The 19,857-nt window shown below is 44.2% G+C and overlaps 1 protein-coding gene across 2 annotated transcripts in view; it reads right to left on the reverse strand.

Annotated features, from left to right (window-relative positions):
* The window catches only part of DOK7 (docking protein 7), a 214,803-nt gene that overhangs the window by 62,959 nt on the left and 131,987 nt on the right, over positions 1-19,857 (reverse strand). For both annotated transcript variants that reach the window (XM_068267203.1, XM_068267194.1), the window contains exons 5-6: positions 13,036-13,155; positions 7,882-7,980 (exon numbers count right to left, since the gene is read on the reverse strand). In XM_068267203.1, the coding sequence (XP_068123304.1) occupies positions 7,882-7,980; positions 13,036-13,155 (219 nt within the window). The remainder of the gene's footprint in view (positions 1-7,881; positions 7,981-13,035; positions 13,156-19,857) is intronic.

Genomic DNA, 19,857 nt, shown 5'->3' on the forward strand with positions numbered 1-19,857 from the left:
TACTGTCTAAGCGTTGCTATAACCGCAATTCACATTACAGCTTATGGTGGCGCATGGTGTGCCTAAATTTCCTGCGCCATTTTTGCTCAGTATTCACACTCCTAAGACCATTATTCAGGGTTTTGCACATATTTAAAGGAAACCAGAGTTGACATAAATTAAAAGTGTTATACATACCTGGGGCTTCCTCCAGCCCATCTGCATGGATCGCTCCCTCGCCGTCCTCAGTCTTCTCCCTCCACAGTACCGGGTCCCATAACTTCCGCCAGTCTGCGCAAGAGGAAGTGCACTCTTTACGTATCTCTCCTGCGGCTTTTGTGCAGTTTGGCCGCGACTGGCTGAAGTTACGGGACCCGGTACCGAAGAGGGAGAAGAGTGAGGATGGCGGAGTGGGAGCGATCGGTGCGCATGAGGCTGGAGCAAGCCCCAGGTAGGTATAAAACTTTTAATCTATGACAGCTCTGGTACACTTTAACCATTATTGATCTGCATATCATCTCCAAACATAATGTGGATTCTATCTATAGATTCATTTCTTTATTGCAAATAAAATTTATTATTGACCAATTTTACCATTGCAATTTTCTTTGACCTGGCTTTTCATCTTCCAAGTTATCCCCTGAGGTTATGTTTTGCTTCTCCCTTCCTATATTCTATTAGCTTTGCTTGGAATCCCTCTATTTTTATACATGACCTTCTCATACAGTATAATCTGGTTGATGAGTTTTCTCCTTTTTACATTGCAGGGGCATCGGGGGTCAGCCAGGCAATCACCAATGCCTCTCTTCCCATAAACAATGTGTCTCTTAATGAGATTCAGTAATATTTTGGCCGGTTTCCTTAATTGAAAATTCCAAATAGACATATGTCTTGCAAACATGAGTCCCCTTTGTCTAGAAGTTATTTCCACCAGGCAGTTGTCCAAGGAAGGGACGCTCCACAGCAAGTGCCAAAAGCCAGCTTTGTCCCCAAAACATCTGTGATGTGATGTCCTACATAAAGGCCAGAAGTGTGGCATATTGCTTGGTGTGAGATATGCCTGGGGCGCAAAATACACAGCAATTATTACCATATATTTCCTGACGCCAGCGATTTTTGATTTTTTGCTGTTTTTTTTCTCTTCCCGGCACTTACCTGCGCACTTCAATTTTGTGTACAGCTTTTGCAGAGCAAGTCTTTATTTTGACCCAGGAATGAATAAATGCAATGTATTCATTCATCAAAGCGCAAATGCAATCTCCGCACAAAGCGATTTTGTGCACATTTTGCGCTTTTCCTATACCTTTTATTGTAGCAAAATCGCCCTAAAATGGTACAGGAAGCGCTTTGCTGAGCGGATCGAAAACGAACCGCTCAGATGTGAACTCTGTCATAGGGAATCATTGCACAAGCGACTTCAGGGTGATTTTGTAAATCGACAGCGCTTAAAAAATAGCGAAAACGCCCAAGGTGTGAACCAGCCCTTAGGCTAGAAACCCACTAGGAGAGCTTTTCTGAGCGCTTTGTGATTTGAAAAGCTCTAGCTAATGTAATACTATGGGCAGGGCCGGTTTAAGCAACAATGGGGCCCCAGGGCAAAATAAACCTGGGGGGGCCCCCCCAACATATACCCCGGAACAAAAATCGGCATTAAGGGACCTTTTTTGCAGCTGGTATAGTCAGGGTGTGAAGCCCCAATCGGTCGGAGCTCCACATTCTGGCTATTCCAGCCTGCATGGGGGACAAGGGGTTAAAAAGTTTCAGGAGGGGGGACCCCACAATTTTTTTTTAAATTCCCACACTCTAAACATAAAAAAAAAAAAAAAAAATTGGGAAAATAGGAAAACATGCCAGGAATCTTCATACAGCCATATTGCGGTTGTATAGCGATCCCTGGCCAAAGCGCTGCGGCTGCGTATAGACCCCCTGGAAACCCCGTCAGGAAATTTATTGCGCTTTCGTTTGATACATGTAAAATGACACTACCGTTAGGTTTGCTACTAAAAGTGACATTTACCGCATTTAAAAGTATACTTTTTTCCTTCGAAACTTTAAAATCGATTTTCTCAAAAACTATAAGGTCTTTTTGAAAAATTGTTTTTTTCCTCTTATTCCTAATGATCTCCTTAACATATCCTGCAAATTTAGGGTTTCTAGCATTTAAGGTGGGTTTGCTATTAACCATTAAAGTCGGCAGGTTTTTAAATGTGTTTTTTTTTCCTTTGAAACTTTAAAATCGATTTTCTCAAAAACTATAAGGCCGATTTTGAAAAAATTTTTTTCCTCTTGTAGCCACTGGGGGCCCCTACAAGCTTTGGGGCCCTGGGGCAGCTGCCTCCTTTGCCTTAATGGTAGCGCCGGCCCTGACTATGGGAGTGATCCCACTTGAGTGATGTGATTTTATAAACTCCCCCATAGCATTGCATTACCAAGAGCTTTTTTCAAATCACTCACGCTTACAAAGCGCTCCCAGTGGGTTTCTGGCCTTACAGAGGGTGCAATGCACAACATCAGTGATTGAATTAGATGGTCGTTGAGATGTTAATTATTCCAGTTTGCATACAAATGTAACACAAATTATATGCAGCTTGGCTTTAGGCTTGTAAGGGTTGGTTCACACTATGATTGTGTTGAGTTTTTCTTAATTGCTAGCGATTCTAAAAGCGCTGTGAGCGCACTTGTGTAATGAAATCATATGTGACTGTTCTCACATAAGGGATGAGGTTTTTTTCTAATCACAAATACGGATCCTGCACCATTTTATGAGTGTTTGCACTTCAATGCAAGGTATAAAAAAAAAGACATTCAGTTCCAGGTGAGAGGACACTTCTTGTTTGTCTGCACTCACAAAATAACGCATACAAAATCACTTGCAAAAAAATAAACACGTTTGTAGTGTGAACTAGACCTTAAATGTGTTTCCTGGTGATTTTAATAAGGCCGTTCCAAACTGCATGAAATTTGCATGCACAAGGCCACATGTGTGGCAGGATTAAAATAACACAGGCTTAGAGAAGCAGCGCTGGGTCCCATCTGCATGGAGTTTGTATGTTCTCCTTGTATGTCTGCGTGGGTTTCCTCTGGGAACTCCAGTTTCCTCTCACATCCCAAAAACATACAAATATATTAACTGGCTTCCCTCTAAAAAAAATTGGTCCTAGACTTCAATAGACATATGACTATGGTAGGGATAAGATTGTGAGTTTCTCTGAGGCATAGCTGGTGACCAGACACTATACTCTAACATACAAACTGGTGACAGCGCTCATGGATGCATCCGATTGCAAGCCTACAGAGGCAATGCAGAGCCCCTCTGGAACTAAATACACGCCCTGAATGCAAAGCAGATGCAAATTGTGTACTAATTCTAATCTAAAGCTTTTTGAAGTGATTTTGAAACAGTGAATGCAGCTGGCCACTAGTATACTTACATTCAATTCATACAGCAGGAGGAATGGCAGCGCTTTCAAAACTCATACCTGAATTATTTTTTTATTTTTTTTATTTTTGCATAGATGTGCAGAGCTCCAATAACTACTGGACTAAAGTACACACACAGACACTATACTCTGTACAGCGCTGCAGAAGATGTCGGCACTATATAAATACTAAATAATACAAATAATAATTGATCTGCAGGTATGTAAATGGTTTGCCATTCAAATTGTACTTTATGTATATCTATACAGCATATCAATGAAGAGTTCCTAGTGCATTTTATGCAGAGCTGGAATACATTTCGGGCTGCTGGAGAAACAGGTGGAAAACGTGTAAAATGAAAACCGCTGTTACATTAATATTCATTGTGTTCCCATTCCTGGGGGATACACTGGTAATTTCTCAGCCATGGATGTAATTGAAAACTTGTGTAAATCAATCATACTCGTTTATACATATCTGTCATTAGTTACAGGTACTGATCGGTCTTGAGACTTCTGTAGATGATTTATCAATAGTGTAAGCATTTTTTCAACTTGTTATTGGCTTCCTGAGGGTCCTCCCTTAATTAACCCTCAGCTTCCTTCCTGTTCCTGTATCCAGGGGCACAACAATAGACCATGCAAGGGATGCAGCCACAGGGGGACCTGTCCAGAGAGTCTGACAACTAATGCTGCATACACACTTGAGATAAAAGTCTCTGGAAAAGGCAAGATCACAGACCAATTATACCCCATTCCATGTAGTATGAGAGCCATACCTTCACAGTCTATTCTATGGAGCTGCACTCCCCATCAGATAAAATCTTTGCAAGATGCTGCACACAAAGATGCCCGTACACATTCAAAAGATCATTATCTGCAAAAGATCTCTTCCTGCAATATATCCATTCCTTCAAAATGCATTCATAGTCTATGAGATCTGCAGATCATCATACACACCTTGTTTAGCAGGCAATCATCTGCATATCATCTGCAGATCAGATCCACCAGGATGGATTTTCAGATCTGCAGATGATTGCCAGATATGCAGATGAAGTCTGTTAAACAAGGTGTGTATGAGGATCTGCAGATCTCATAGACTATGCATGCATTTTGCAGGAATGGATCTATTGCAGGAAGAGATCTTTTGCAGATAATGATCTTTTGAATGTGTAAGGGCATCTTTGTGTGCAGCATCTTGCAAAGATTTTATCTGATGGGGAGTGCAGCTCCATAGAATAGACTGTGTAGAGTATGGCTCTCATACTACATGAAATGGGGTAAAATTGGTCTGTGATCTTGCCTTTTCCAGAGACTTTTATCTCAAGTGTGTATGCAGCATAAGGGCAAGGAAAGAAGAAGCTTTCTATTCTCTGCACAATTGTTCTAATGACTGGATCTGCTCAGCCACTAATAAGGAATCATACAAAGTTGGAGGAGTTAGCATGGGGGGCTCCATCCAAAGTTTTGCAGAGGGGCCCAGTGATTTCTAGTTACACCCCTGCCTGTATCATATTGTATGTTTCAGGGTTTTAAAATCATTGTCAAGAGAATGCTAGAAAGTTTTACCAAAATATATTAAGGAGTTCATTCTCAGTGAAATGCCAATATTCCTCAACCTAGTAATGTATCTACCTGGATCTGTGTCTATGTAGGAGGTTCTTTAACCATGTTATTATTTATTGATATAGCACCGACAGAATAAATAGTCTTGTCACTTAAGAGGGGCTCACAATCTAGTCCCTATCATAGTCATATGTCTTGTATGTATTTTAGTCTAGAGCCAATTTAAAGAGAGTCTGAAGCGAGAATAAATCTCGCTTCAGACCTCATAGATAGCAGGGGCACGTGTGCCCCTGCTAAAACGCCGCTATCCCGCGGCTTAACGGGGGTCCCTTCACCCCCAAATCCCCCTCGATACACCCGGGGAGCGCTTCCTGGTTGGGGCAGGGCTAACCGCCGCAGCCCTGCCCCACGCGCGTCTGTCAGCGCGTATCTCAGCCTCTCCCCCGCCCCTCTCAGTCTTCCTTCACTGAGAGGGGCGGGGGAGAGGCGGCGATGCGCCGCTGACAGACGCGACTGGAGGCAGGGCTGCAGCCGTTAGCCCTGCCTCCAGGGAGGGAAATTCTGCGACCTTTCTACGACACACTTTTGCGGGGGGTGGGTTGGGGGTGAAGGGACCCCCGTTTAGCCGCGGGATAGCGGCGTTTTAGCAGGGGCACACGTGCCCCTGCTATTTATGAGCTCTGAAGCGAGATTTATTCTCGCTTCAGAGTCTCTTTAAGAGGAAGCCAATTAACTTATCAGAATGTTTTTGGAATGTGGGAGGAAACCGGAGTGCCTGGGAAAACCCGCACAGACATGGGGAGAACATACAAACTCTGTGCAGCTAGTATCCTGGTTGGAATTCGATCCGGGGACTCAGCTCTGCAAGGCGAAACTGCTATCCGCTACACCACCGTGCTGTCAATTTTACCAGTTCATAGAGTTTCTCGAATGAGAAAGAGATCCAAAGGCCTACCTACCAGTTACCTAAAGCACACCTCAGATGTATATTAAAAAAAAATCAAAGAGGTAAGCTAATGATGGAAATGTACTGTATAATGGCCCGGTATGTCATCTGTGTAATAGGATTCACCGGAACCCTGTATCAGCCGAGTTCTAGCTCTGCCCCAAAAACTTCCTGGATTTTTCTGTATTTGAAAAGGCCAGAAACTGACTGATATGGGTCTCCAGTGAATCTTATTACACAGACGATGTGTCGGGCACTAGTATACTTCAGAGTTTATGTACGCTTTAAAGTGCAACTTAAGTGAGAGGGATACAGAGGCTGCCATATTTATTTCCTTTAAAACAATATTAGTTGCCTGGCTAGACTGCTGACCACTTTGGCTGCAGTGGTGTCTGAATCACAAACTGAAACAAGCATGTGGCCAATTTAGTCAGAAGCCGATATCTGGAACTCGTCTGTATAATAGCTAAGCTCTGGCAACTGCAACTGCATATCGAGTTTGAAGCTGGAGCACTCAAAGTAACATTGCTCTGGGCACTCAATTTAACTGATTTGTTTGCATGATTAGATTTATGAAATGATTGTAATGACACTTCAGAGCTGTCCACACAATAAATCACCCTATTATGATGGAAACATAGTACTAGACAAAACAAGACAAATAACATTTATATTGGATTTTTCTCCCGGCGGACTCAAAGAGCTTAACTACCTGCGAACCGACGCAGTTTAAATCTACGTCGGGCGGGTGGCGCTGCGGTTCTGACCGGATGTAAACTCTACGTCCCATTCACCGCGCGCCCCCGCCCGTCCCCGCCGCTCTCGCCGCTCTGCCCCCGCCGCAATGTGCTGCCCTGCCGCCTCTATGACGGCAGAGCACTGTGAGCCGGGCAGGAGCCATTTTCAGCAATACAAATAACAATAAAAAAAAGGGTAATAATGTTCCACCCCAAAATTACTACACAAATTCCAAAACAAGTCACGGGGCTTTAAATGAACAATACAGTCTTTAATTCTTCTCTGTACAAAATTCTTTCAGATTACAGGACAGGCATACGGACTCAAATTTGGATACTCAAATCACAAAGGGACTGCCTGACACGTGTTTCACGGCCAACCGCCGCTTCCTCAGAGGCACACAGTATATATACACATCCAGTATGGACCCTCAAAGATACCAATCCGCAATCTAATTAAAGATTAAAGTGAACAGTCACCGCCGATAGCAAGGACATTGCTTTTCATTGGCTCCTGGCCCTGTCATTCCTGTAAGCCGTTCCCATTGGCTTATATTAAGTGACAGGGTCAGGAGCCAATGAAAGCGGCTCCTGACCGGCGCACAGCGCTCTGCCGTCATAGAGACGGCAGAGCGAGCAGCCTGCAGCGGGGACAGAACGGCGTGACCGGCGGGTGCGACGGATTATTGCTGCGATTCGTCGGTGGTTTACTGGACCAGCACCCTCTGGTCCTTAAGGGGGCAGAGGGTGCTGGTACTGAAGTGGTTAAGCTGCAGCCACTAAGGCACGCTCTATAGGCAGTAGCTGTGTTAGGGAGACTAGCCCTAGGTCTCTTTACTGAACAGGAAGAGCTGAGATTCAGTCCCAGGCAGGCCCGGTCCGCCCATGATGCCAAGTGAGGCGACTTCCTCAGGTGGCAGAAGTCTGGGGGCAGCACCAGGCAGAGTGCATGGCCAACCTATACTGGGGGCAACTGTACCTAGCTAAAAATACTGGGGACACCTATAACTGCCTACCTACCTGTACTAAGCTATAACGTGCGGTGCAAATTGTTGGGTGCTGTGCAATCATTCCAATTCGGGGGAGGGGGGTGCATCTGCACAAGTTTGCCTCAGTTAGCACAAAGTCTAGAACTAGCTCTGGGCCCAGGCCTCCTGTGTCAGAGGGCGGTGCCCATAACCAGGACACTATCCAGCCACCACCTAGCTCCTGACGCCTCGCCCGTCTTCCTTACCTCCTAGGCTATGATGAGAGAGCATGCTGAGCCTCTTCTCCAGCTGCAGAGTCTCGTGAGCCACTCTGTCCTCCATGTACGCCGGGTTTAGATTCGGATCTTCAAGCAAACAGACAACATGTCAATTAGCAGCTGAATACATTGAAATAAATAACAATTTCTAGTGGTGGTGTTTGAATTCGGGAACCACCACATGGATTAGAACCTGAACACATGCGTTACCTTACCCAACAGCAGGATGGGTGTGATTTATTTAACCTTCCAGCTTGGAAGGAGGAAGTATCGTGACCCTGTAACAAAAAAAAGTTCCCCGGGGGTACTTGCCTCGGTCGGGAAAGCCTCTGGATCCTATTGAAGCTTCTCCCATTCTCCTCCATCCCACAGTGGTCTCACTGGGCCCCTCTGAAGCCACAGACGAGAACTTGTCAGTGTGTGGCAATACTTACCTTCCCCGTCTCCAGTGCAGGAGCCGTAGCGGCTCTTGGCTCGGGATCAGGCGGAAATAGCTGATCCCAGTCGGGATAGGATCTAGAGGCTTCCCCCTCTTGAGGTAAGTACCCCACATGGGAACTTATTTTTATTACAAGTTTTCTTTGAACAAAGTGTACCCTGTCCTGCTGTTCGTTGCTGAAATGGTGCTGAAATCATTTGTTCCAGTTTCCGAAAGTCATGAAAAAGAGTCCCTTTACAGAGACCAAAGGCTTTCCATTTCAGCCAGAGTATTACCAGCTCCATTTTCCCAACCCTTCTGCAATGCCATGACTAGACAGGGGTCTGTATGGCTGATATTATGGTGAATATAAATATACCAGTCTTCAAATCCACCACTCTTCCCTATACACGCCGGCAAGGTGTATGGTAAGTGTAATGGATAGTGGTGGATTCGGAAGAGGATGGGCACCGTGACACAGAGCAGGTAATGTATAAATGCACATATAAGCACACAGGGCCGGTTCAAGTAACAACAACGAGCCCTAGGACAAAATAAGCCTGGGGGCCCACCAACAGACATCCTTGCGACCAAAAAATATATTAGGAGCCCTTTGTTGCATCCAAATTTCCCCCCTGGGCCCTTGAGCTGGCTGCTGACCCTCCCCCAATCACCTCCCAACTTAAAGTGGACCCAAATTAAAAATACAACATTTCAGAAATAAAATCTATTTTCTAAATTATAATAATAAATAGCAGCCTTTTTTCAGCTGCACGATGACAAATATAAAATATTTTACATTTATTGGAGGAACCCCTCCCTTCCTTTCATATTGCCGGGAAAGAATCCGGCAAACTGGTGGAGTAGGTGGTGTCCGGCAAAGGAGGAATTGCTAATGGCTGCCAACTGTATAACCCTAGCTATGGAAAGAGAAGGGTGAAAAGCATGCACTGAAATGATCATAGGCTTGAAGGAGTGTTTATTTATCTTTGTATGTGTCAGAGTGCTGCAACTAAATATTTTGAATTAAAAAAATGTTTAGTTTGGGCCCACTTTAACTGTGCTCCCTGGGGTCCTGCAGAGTCTATGTCAGTGTAGTGTCTCACTTGCCCGCCAGCACAGATGAGACGCTACTCTGCCAAAGACTCTGCAGAGGCCCTGAGGAGAAACAGTTAAGATAGGGGCCCCTACAGGCTCTAGGGGCCCTGGGGCAATTTCCCCTTTTGCCTCTATGGTAGCATACTGTACATAAACATTTATACAAAGTGAATAGCGGCAGGAGTTTCGTCGATTGAAATATCTCTCGCCGTTACTGCCGCCCACGTGACTGACCACGACGGCCTGACATTTTGCAGCATGTCAGATTGATTAATGCGACCAATTTCGGCCTTATCAATTGGGCATGCACTTAGCGGCACCGATTTTCATCCGATTATAATAATCGAATGGAATGGTCAGGTTGCCTGATGTATGGCGACCTAAAATGACACTGAAGTTAGATATCCACTCTCTTAAATATGCAAAGTACAGTAGCTCAAGCAATATGTATTGCCAACACTATCATAATGTCTATAGATATTGTCATGACTGAACAGAGCTCGGCTGTATAATAGATATCCAGAGATTGGCCATATACAGAGCTAGGACAAGGTCCTCCAGCACCCAAGGCTAAGACACCAAAGTGTGCCCCTTCATCCCTCCCACCCCAGCCGTCACACACTGATTGCTATTAGACTGAGAGGCGCCCCAGGGCCCCTAACACCTTAAAGTGAATTCGAGATGAACTTTTACTCATTGCATAATTGTGTTCCTTTCCTATTGTTTATAGGGCATTCCTCAAGCCAAATACTTAAATACTTTTTTGTTTTTGTTTTAATACTCTAATTCCCTATAAACTAAACAAGCCTCGCCCACAGTTTTTCAGAGAGCCTTGGCATTTTCAGACAGTAGCAAGGGCTCATGGGAAGGGGGGGAAGGTGTATTAGATTATTCAGCAACCTATGAAAAGTATACTTATAGGCATCCCTGCTTAAAAAAAAAATCCACTAAGTATTTGGAGTTTTATTTCAACTATTCTTTTCTGTTACACAGCCTGAATAGGAACGACACGAAAACAGCAATAGGAACTCCCACAGCAATAGGAACTCCACTAAAAACGGCAAAATGCATACAAATTGACTTTACCTCCAGGTACAGGAAGGTCTTCAACTGATCGATAAATTATGTGCTAACATGCCCCCTAATTTCCATGAGAATAGCTATTTTTGGTAAAATTAATGCAAATTACCTCACAATGTACCTCGTGAGGTAAAACATGACTAAAATCTACCAGAATTGCTAAATGTCATTACCTCATGAGGGAAATTACCTCACATGAGGTCATTTATTTCATAACCCTACCAGAATTGAGGACAGTAGGGTAATGATAGCTGAGTGAGTTGTGTGCCCCCTCCTACACTGCGCCCTGAGGCTGGAGCCTCTCTCACCTCTGCCTCGGCCCAGCCCTGGCCATACATTATACCTTTTTAGTGACACATTTTTCCTCAATATGATTATCTTATTAAAAATTAATCAGTCCGACTGCTGATTTGTATGACCGCCATAAGACTGATTACATACCTTTTGATTTGACAGTTCAGTCAGTTTGCACGGTAATTTGTTTTGCAGTATGTATTATGTTGGCCTATAAAAGCTTTTTTCTTTACAACAAAAATAAAATATATTCTTATTTTTTTTTTTCTTTAAACTTTTTTTTGTGTATGTAACAAAAGATCCACTGAATCTGAGTAAATGCAATTAAAATAAGCTGCTCCGTGCTATTTGTCATTCTATTAATAGCAGGTGGTAATTCTTGTAGAATTTTCCATTCTTCATAGATTTACTCTGTAGGCCCCTCAGCCCTCTCTTGCTCTGCAACCTTAAACCGTCTGGGATAGTGAGACTTCAGTATGCATGTTTATAATTGGAGCTGCAGTGCATTGTGGGCCATACAGCATTAGCACATAGAGTACATACTTCCCTTTCAGTCATACCATGTGCAGATTACGAAGGTGTATGGATCCACACTGCACTGAGTAAATTATTCTGGGCATGGCAAGGATCACATGAACACAGATCAGTGCTATGTATGAACAGTAAAAATATGTTCAAGAAGTATAAACATAAAAATTCTTATCATATTTTCTTAGGTCATTCCCCTTCCAACCATGGCCAAGTTATGCTTACTAAATATATACTGCAAAACACACTGCTTTTAGCTATACATATTGTATATAACCACACCTCTTGTTTGGGGTGTGGGTATATATTAACAATATGGGTATATATTTACAATATTTTACTACAACTTAACCTAACACTACTCTTATAGAGAACATTCCCCTCTCCGATGCCTAACCCTAAAACCCCCCTTCTTGACACCTCACCCTAAAACCCCCCTTCTTGACACCTCACCCTAAAACCCCCCTTCTTGATGCTTAACTCTAAACCCCACCTTCCTATGCCTAACCCTAAAAACCCCCATTCTGACCTTATGTTCAAAAACAATAAATTTCTAAACAATAATTTTCAAAAAAGAATCATTAGTAAATACAAAACATTAAAAATATCAAAATAACATTCTGATTTTCAAAACCATAAATAAATGTCAAAAACTATAACCTTGTAGTTTTCAAAACAATGATTATTGTGCCCCCAAATGTCTGCATTGGGTGCCCAATACCGAATATTTGCATGGGCGCCCAAATTTCCTGCTTCCTTGTTCCTCCCTGTTCCTCTAGATTGTAAGCTCGTAAGAACAGGGCTCTCTCATTCTGCTGTGCCTTGTAGTTTGCTATACATTGATCATCATATTACATTTTTACCGTAATTACTATGTCTAGCAATCCTGTATTATGTACCAATGTCTATATTTTGAGTATGCAATTGTCTGAATTATTATGTACCCCATGTGTATTTCTTACTCCATTACTCTAGTAGACCCAATCCCATTTAAAAACGGGCTCTAGGTCTTTTTTCTGCCGCCGCTGCGCGCGTGCCCGCACCTGCCCGCCTCGCCCACCTTGCTCGCCCGCCTCGCTCCCTGGTCCCGTCCAGCTGTCTGTTACTGCCCACATGCGCAGTAGCAAACAACAGGGGCACAGGGACAGCTGGACGCAGCGACACAGGGATTTTATTGTATAGGATACTAATCGTAATGGACAAAATATATTTACAAAAAGAAAGATGACTGAGAGATGAGTTATCATAGTTAGTCAAGGAAGAGTTCAGACAAACAACAGGAAGGACATGGTCAGTGGGCAGACAGAGGTCATGGCAAACAATTGGAAGGACGTGGTCAGTTGAAAGGAAGAGTATAGCAATCAACAGGAAGTGCATGGGCAGTTGGCAGGCAGGGTTAAGGCAAACAGCAAGAAGGACATGGTTAATTGGAAGGCAAAGGTCATGGCAAACAACAGAAAGGACATGCCCAGTAGTCAGGCAAAGGTCAGGCAGAGGTCATGGCAAACAGCAGGAAGGACATGCCCACTAGTCAGGCAGAGGTCATGGCAAACAACGTAAAAGAGATGGTCAGTTGGTAGGCACAAGTTGTGTCAGGCAACCAGCAGAAGCACGGTCAATAGGCAAGCCATGGTTGCCAACAGCAACAAAAGAATAGCCAAGGCCAATAATAAGTAGATTTGCATTATTAAAGTTATTACAACATCTGCGATCCTTATATTAACCTGGGAGTACTGGGCGGAGTCCAAATGGTCCTTTGGTGGGAGAAATGCCGCGGACGATGCAATCAAACAAGAAACTGATCTGATCTCCTTCTGTGCATGAGAGGAAAAACACACCAGCCCCTGTCAAGAGATCACACAAAGTATTGTTTGTTAAACCAAGCGTTTTTCCCCCCCTATATATCACTGTAAATCAAAGCTGCTAAAATCTACAACTCTTAATGATACAAATAAATGAGAATTCACAGCAAGAATGCTTCTGAAAATGAGTTTCCCGTTTATCGTTAATAAATGGATGTCGCAGTGCTGAAGCTTTCACACTTGCGTTTATTTCTATATACTGTAATTATGCTCACTCTTTCACATGATAAGGTATTATACAATTCAGAAGAGTCATCTTTACAAATGCATTGTTTTTCAGCTGTAAATCCAATTTTAAAGACACAAGATAGAACACAAAGGAGATGAAAAATATGTTTTATTTCATTGGTCTTGAAAAGTATGAGAATGAAAACGGACGGTGGAAATAGTGTGAGCTATAGCCAAACCCTTATTTTTCAAAAGAGTACACATCAAACCTAATTGAATAGACAGAACAGAGCTTATATATAGAAAATGGTGTGAAAATATCTCCACATTGGGGGACAATTCTTCAGACTGCTAGGACCATCATCCCAGCAGTGGTTTTATTTTAACAAACACTTTTTTCCTCCCTATCTATACCCATTTCGGGGTCTATTTAATACTTTGTTTAGATGTGGTTTGACTTGGGCAAATCAGAGATATAGGCAGAGTTGTGGGCAGGCGGCAGGCAACGCAGTTAACATCTAAGAAGAGGTCTCTGGTCAGGGCAGGTGGTTAACGGGCAGAAATAAGGAACAGGCCAGGCTCAGGGCAGGCAGCAATCAATGATAACCAGAAACAAGCCAAGGGAAGGACAGGCAGCAATCAACAAAGTCAAGGTCACAAGCAATGGTCAAACCAGGAGGAGGAGATTAAAGATAATCAGGCAGGTCGAGTCACAACACAAGCACAAGAACAGGAGAGGGCTGGCCAGAAGTATAAGTATAATAGGAAAGCCAACAGCATTGGCTGTTGGTAAGCGCTGGCTTTATATAGCATAGCCTGTGCATGAAGTTTACACAGAATCTTGTGCATGCATGCACAAAGCCTGATGGGGCCTCACTCAAATGTTAACACACTCCCAGCCATAGCCAATAATGCCTGGACATAGAAGGGAGCCATTGCGAGGACACATGAGTATGACATTTTAGGATGATTTCTATAAAAGGTTCTGACCTATCTAGGGCCATGAATGTTTTGTGCAGGTTCACAAGAATTTTCCTGTGGACCAAACCCTAGCCCCTTGATCAAGTATTGATCCGATCTTCCCTATCTTCTGCAATCCTGCACCTCAACTTTCTCCTCACCATCAACCAAAATTGACTGAGGAGGATTAAATGTCCTGTCAAGGAACCACTGCCTTCAAACAAGAAACATAAGGCACCAGATGAACCTTTATTGAATCATGTAGAGGGAGTCTGAAGGTTATAGTACTGATTTAATCACAACAGAGGATCAATTACTTTGGTCCCAATTTCTGAGAGGAACAACTGAGTTTAAGATTAGCCATGGAAAGCCAAACCTGAAATCAGGACTCTCTCTTTTTCTTGTCTAAATGGACTTTCCTTAACCTCCCTGGCGGTTTATTAAAATCCGCCAGGGGGCAGCAAATACGTTTTTTTAAAAAAAAAAAATCTTTTTCATGTAGCGAGACAATGTCTCGCTACATGATAGCCGCTGCCGAGCGGCATCCCCCCAGCCCCTCCGATCGCCTTCGGCGATCAGAGATCCCGTTCAAAGAACGGGATCTCTTGGAGGGCTTCCCCCGTCGCCATGGCGACGGGGCGGGATGACGTCACCGACGTCATCGACGTCGTGACGTCAAAGGGGAATCCGATCCACCCCACGGCGCTGCCTGGCACTGATTGGCCAGGCAGCGCACGGGGTCTGGGGGGGGGGCGGCTGCGGCGACGCGTATAGCGGCGGATCGGCGGGTAGCGGCGGCGATCGGAGGTTACACGCAGCTAGCAAAGTGCTAGCTGCGTGTAACAAAAAAAAATTATGCAAATCGGCCCAGCGGGGCCTGAGCGGTGCCTCCCGGCGGCATAGCCCGAACTCAGTTCGGGCTTACCGCCAGGGAGGTTAACCTGCTGAAGATTCTCTCTAGAAGGTGGTTGACATTTTCCTCTGCTGACCCTTATGGACTGGGGCAGCTCTTTTTGGTAGTATACAATAAATGTACGTATTTTCGAAATTGACAGTTATTGTGTCTGCTTTTTGGAGGTGAGTCCACCACTGCCTTCCAAGCATTTTTAACGTTTTTAGTTTAATTTTATCCTGTTGGCGCCTCTGTTCTCTATTACACTTATGGACTTGGGACTCAGATTTGATATAAAAAAAAACAATGTGGGATGAAACTCAAAGTTTTCAAGAGACTGGCATGTGAAAGAATGTTTAGTATTATTGTAAACTAACTACAATGGGCAATAGAGTGGACCAACCATCTTGACTTGCACCGCAGAGGAGAAACAGTGTAAGTACTGTTCCAAAGTCAGAATGCGAAAATTTCAATTCTGCAAAATCCGAATGAGTGACCCTACACTGGACACAGAGCTGGACCCACCGTTCCAGAGGTGGAGAGAGACGGGGGAAGGCTTCCCTCTCCCAAGGTAAGTATCTACTGTAACTTTTGACTTTGACATCCTCAAGGCTTGTCTAGATGCATCATTGCTTGTAACAGGAAGTTGCAGGTGGAGCATGTAATGAATGTGGGGTATAAAGCATGGAAGAGAAATTGCCCTCTGTACTCCTAAGTCTTACAAACCACAAAGCACTGCTCATGTCACACCCCTCCTTCTGGTCATTCTCCAATATTAAAGACCAATCCCTGCTGAAAGACTATACAGCACATGACTTGTTATTTTAGGAGGTACTATACAGTAAAAGCTGAAAGATGGAAAGAGTTCTCACAAGCTCATTTTGGAAAACAAAACTAGCCGACTGATTGGATATTAAAGGCAATGCATTCCTTTTCCCATATCTTTAACTGACTACTGGTGACTGAAACCTCCCAGAAGCACGATGAGCCACTAATCCCAGGCATGTCCATGGCGCTTCTAAGAAGAGACAGTAGCAATGAATGCCTAGCACAGTTCATCTCATTTACCTTCTAAGAGTCATCCCCCCTCTCCACGCTGGGGAGCTTAAATAGAGTGACCCGCTCTGCCAGCCACATGCCAGCCTGGTATAATTAGCCATGTTTGTTACTGTGTAGTACATAGGTTAGATGACCACAGCACATAATTCACCATTTCTATTTGTGTTTTATAAGAGCTAAATAGGAATAGTAACGACAACAGCACAGAGAAAGCATAAACTAGCAACCAGTCGTTTTGCATTATCTAACCGTCATAGTGATTACACTGACGCCTCAGCGTCTACAAAACACAGCATGGCTTAATAGGGTGATTTTCTTTTTTATTGTAACCAAGGAAGGCTTAAAGTGACACTGAAGTGAAAAAAAAATTATGATATAATGAATTGTATGTGTAGTACGGATAACTAATAGAACATTAGTAGCAAAGAAAAGAGTCTCATATTTTTATTTTCAGTTATATAGTTGTTGTTTTTTTTTATAACATTGCATTATTCTCTAATATTTGCAGTTTACACACTACTCAGCATTCTAAATGATTTCACAGAGCAGGCAAATGAACTTTTGAACTTTACTCTGCAGAAAAAAACAAAATAGAGTGACACTTGAGATAATAAGCTTCAGAAGACAGAACTCTCTGCAACTTTGAAAGTGGTGGAGCTCAGATAGACTCTTTTGCATAGATAACAACTGGTGTTTCTTAACTCTTCCTGTACTGGAAACAATATTAGACTCATATCTCTGCTGCTAATGTTTTATATCTTATGCTAGGTACACACGATGCGTTTTTTCAGTCGATTTTCCATTCGATCGATTTTTAGTTCGTTTTTTCCGCTCGATTCTTTTATCTGCTCTTATCAATTTCCATTCACTTCTATAAGCAATCGACCAGAAAAAACGATCTAAAATAATATCGGACATGATGGAAATCATCTAGCCAACCATCTATCTAACACAAAATTGTGTGGTCTGTACCTAGCATAAGATGTACTACACATACAATTCATTATATTATAAGTTTATTTTTGCTTTAGATTCCCTTTAACCAGTTCACCCCCAAGGGTTTTTTATCCTAACGGACCAGAGCAATTTTCAGTTGTCAGTGCTCCTCCCTTTTATTCCCTAATAACTTTATTACTACTTATCACAAGAAAATGATCTATGCCTCATTTTTTTCGCCACCAATTAGGCTTTCTGTGGACAGTGGCGGCGCTACACTGGGGCTTGCCGGGGCTGAAGCCCCAGCTGACAAACTGTAAGCCCCTATGAAAGCCCCCCCAGTCGCTGCTGCCCCTGCCGCTTTGCTTGGCTCGCCTGTGGCCTCAACCCCTGCAGGGTGCTCGGGTTGGGCTGCCTCCTGCCCCCCATGTTCCCCTCCCTCTCATCAGACCTGCAGATCAGCGCGGCGAGCGGAACAAGCAGAACTACAGACAGCGTGGGACCCGACTACGTCATATGCGGAAGTGACGTCACTCGTCACCTCCTGCATATGAACTGACTCGCGCGGCTGCTCACTGTGTGCCGCTCTGTCAGCCGGGTCCCACGCTGATCTGAGGTCTCTGTCCCTGCTCGCCGCGCTGATCTGCAGGTCTGATGGGAGGAGGAGGGGGGAGAGAAACACTACCTACCTACATAACCACTTACTGCTACCTACATAACCACTTACTGCTACCTACCTATCCTCTCTACCTACCAGAAACCACCCACTGCTGCCTGCCTACCTACCTACCTACCTAAACCTTACCAACCTACCTAACCACCCACTGCTACCTAAACTTTACCTAGCTACCCAAATAACCACCCACCCAAACACTGCTACCTACCTACCTCTCCGCACACTTACCTACCTGCCTACCTAAAACCCCACAAGCTCCTACTTATCTACTTTAACCCACACATTGCTATCTACCTACCTAAAAAAAAAAAAAACTGCTACCTACCTACCCACACAGTGCTATCTACCTACCTAATACACTGCTACACACCTACCTAAACCCCACACACTGCTACCTACCTACCCACCCAACCACCACCTGGGGACACCCTACTACCTGTACTGGGGGGGGGGGGGGCACCTTACCACCTACTGGGTGCAGAGTCACTGACTTCTAGTCAGTAACACTCAGTCACATCCAGTGGCAGTGAGTGACCCAGGCACCCACGGACAGCGCACAGGACTGAAGGCTGGACTCTGGAGCCGAGCCAGTCAGTCAGCTAGACAGCCAGCAGGACTCAGGAGTCGAAACTCCGACAAGGTGGGTGTGGTGGGTCAGGGTGTCCTGTCCTGTTTACTCCAGCCAGCCAACTGCTAAATTGTTTTTTTGCAACTGTGCACCAGGCAGCCACCCAGGCCTAGGGCAGCTCAGCAGGCACCACCACCAACCACCAGGCCTGACTCTGAGCACCCCCCTAGGGGGCCTCAGAACACCCACCACCCAGGCCTGAGCTGTGCTGCGGCCCCCAGCCCACCACCAGCCATGCCTTAGCTGCCCTGGGGCCCCCAACCTACCACCACCACCAAGGCCTGAGGCCTTCAGCCCACCACCAGCTAGGCCTGAGCTGCCCTGGGGGTCCCAGCCCACCACCACCAGCCAGGCCTGAGGCCTCCAGTCCACCATCACTAGCCTGACTACATATACTGGGGACATCTATACACCTGGGGACACTGGCTGTCTGTCATTATGTGCATTAACTGGTGAAATGCTGTCTCTCATTACATGCATTTACTGGGGAAATGCTGTCTGTCACGTGCATTTACTGGTGAAAAGCTGTCTCTTATGTGCATTTACTGCAGAAACGCTGTCTGTCATTACGTGCATTTACTGGTGAAAAGCTGTCTCTTATGTGCATTTAATGGGGAAATGCTGTCTGTTATTACATGCATTTACTGGTGAAAAGCTGTCTGTCATTACGTGCATTTACTGGTGAAAAGCTGTCTCTTATGTGCATTTACTGGTGAAAGGCTGTCTGTCATTACGTGCGTTAGCTGGTGAAAAGCTGTCTCTTATGTGCATTTACTGGTGAAAAGCTGTCTCTTATGGGCTATAACTGGTGAAAGGCTGTCTGTCATGTGCATTAACTGGTGAAAAGCTGTCTCTTATGTGCATTTACTGGGGAAATGCTGTCTGTCATTATGTGCATGAACTGGTGAAAAGTTGTCCCTTATGTGCATTTACTGCGGAAACGCAGTCTGTCATTATGTGCATTAACTGGTGAAAAGCTGTCCCTTATGTGCATTTACTGCGGAAACGCAGTCTATCATTATGTGAATTAACTGGTGAAAAGCTGTCTCTTATGTGCATTTAATGGGGAAACTGTCTGTCATTACATGCATTAACTGGTGAAAAGCAGGCTCTTATGTGCATTTACTGCAGAAACGCAGTCTGTCATTATGTGCATTAACTGGTGAAAAGCTGTCTCTTATGTGCATTTAATGGGGAAACTGTCTGTCATTACATGCATTAACTGGTGAAAAGCAGGCTCTTATGTGCATTTACTGCAGAAACGCAGTCTGTCATTACGTGCATTAACTGCTGAAAAGCTGATTCTTATGTGCATTTACTGGTGAAAGGCTACCTGTCATTATGTGCGTTTACTTAATTTTTTTT

This window comes from Hyperolius riggenbachi, chromosome 1 (genome assembly GCF_040937935.1).
Source record: "Hyperolius riggenbachi isolate aHypRig1 chromosome 1, aHypRig1.pri, whole genome shotgun sequence".
NCBI lineage: Eukaryota > Metazoa > Chordata > Amphibia > Anura > Hyperoliidae > Hyperolius > Hyperolius riggenbachi.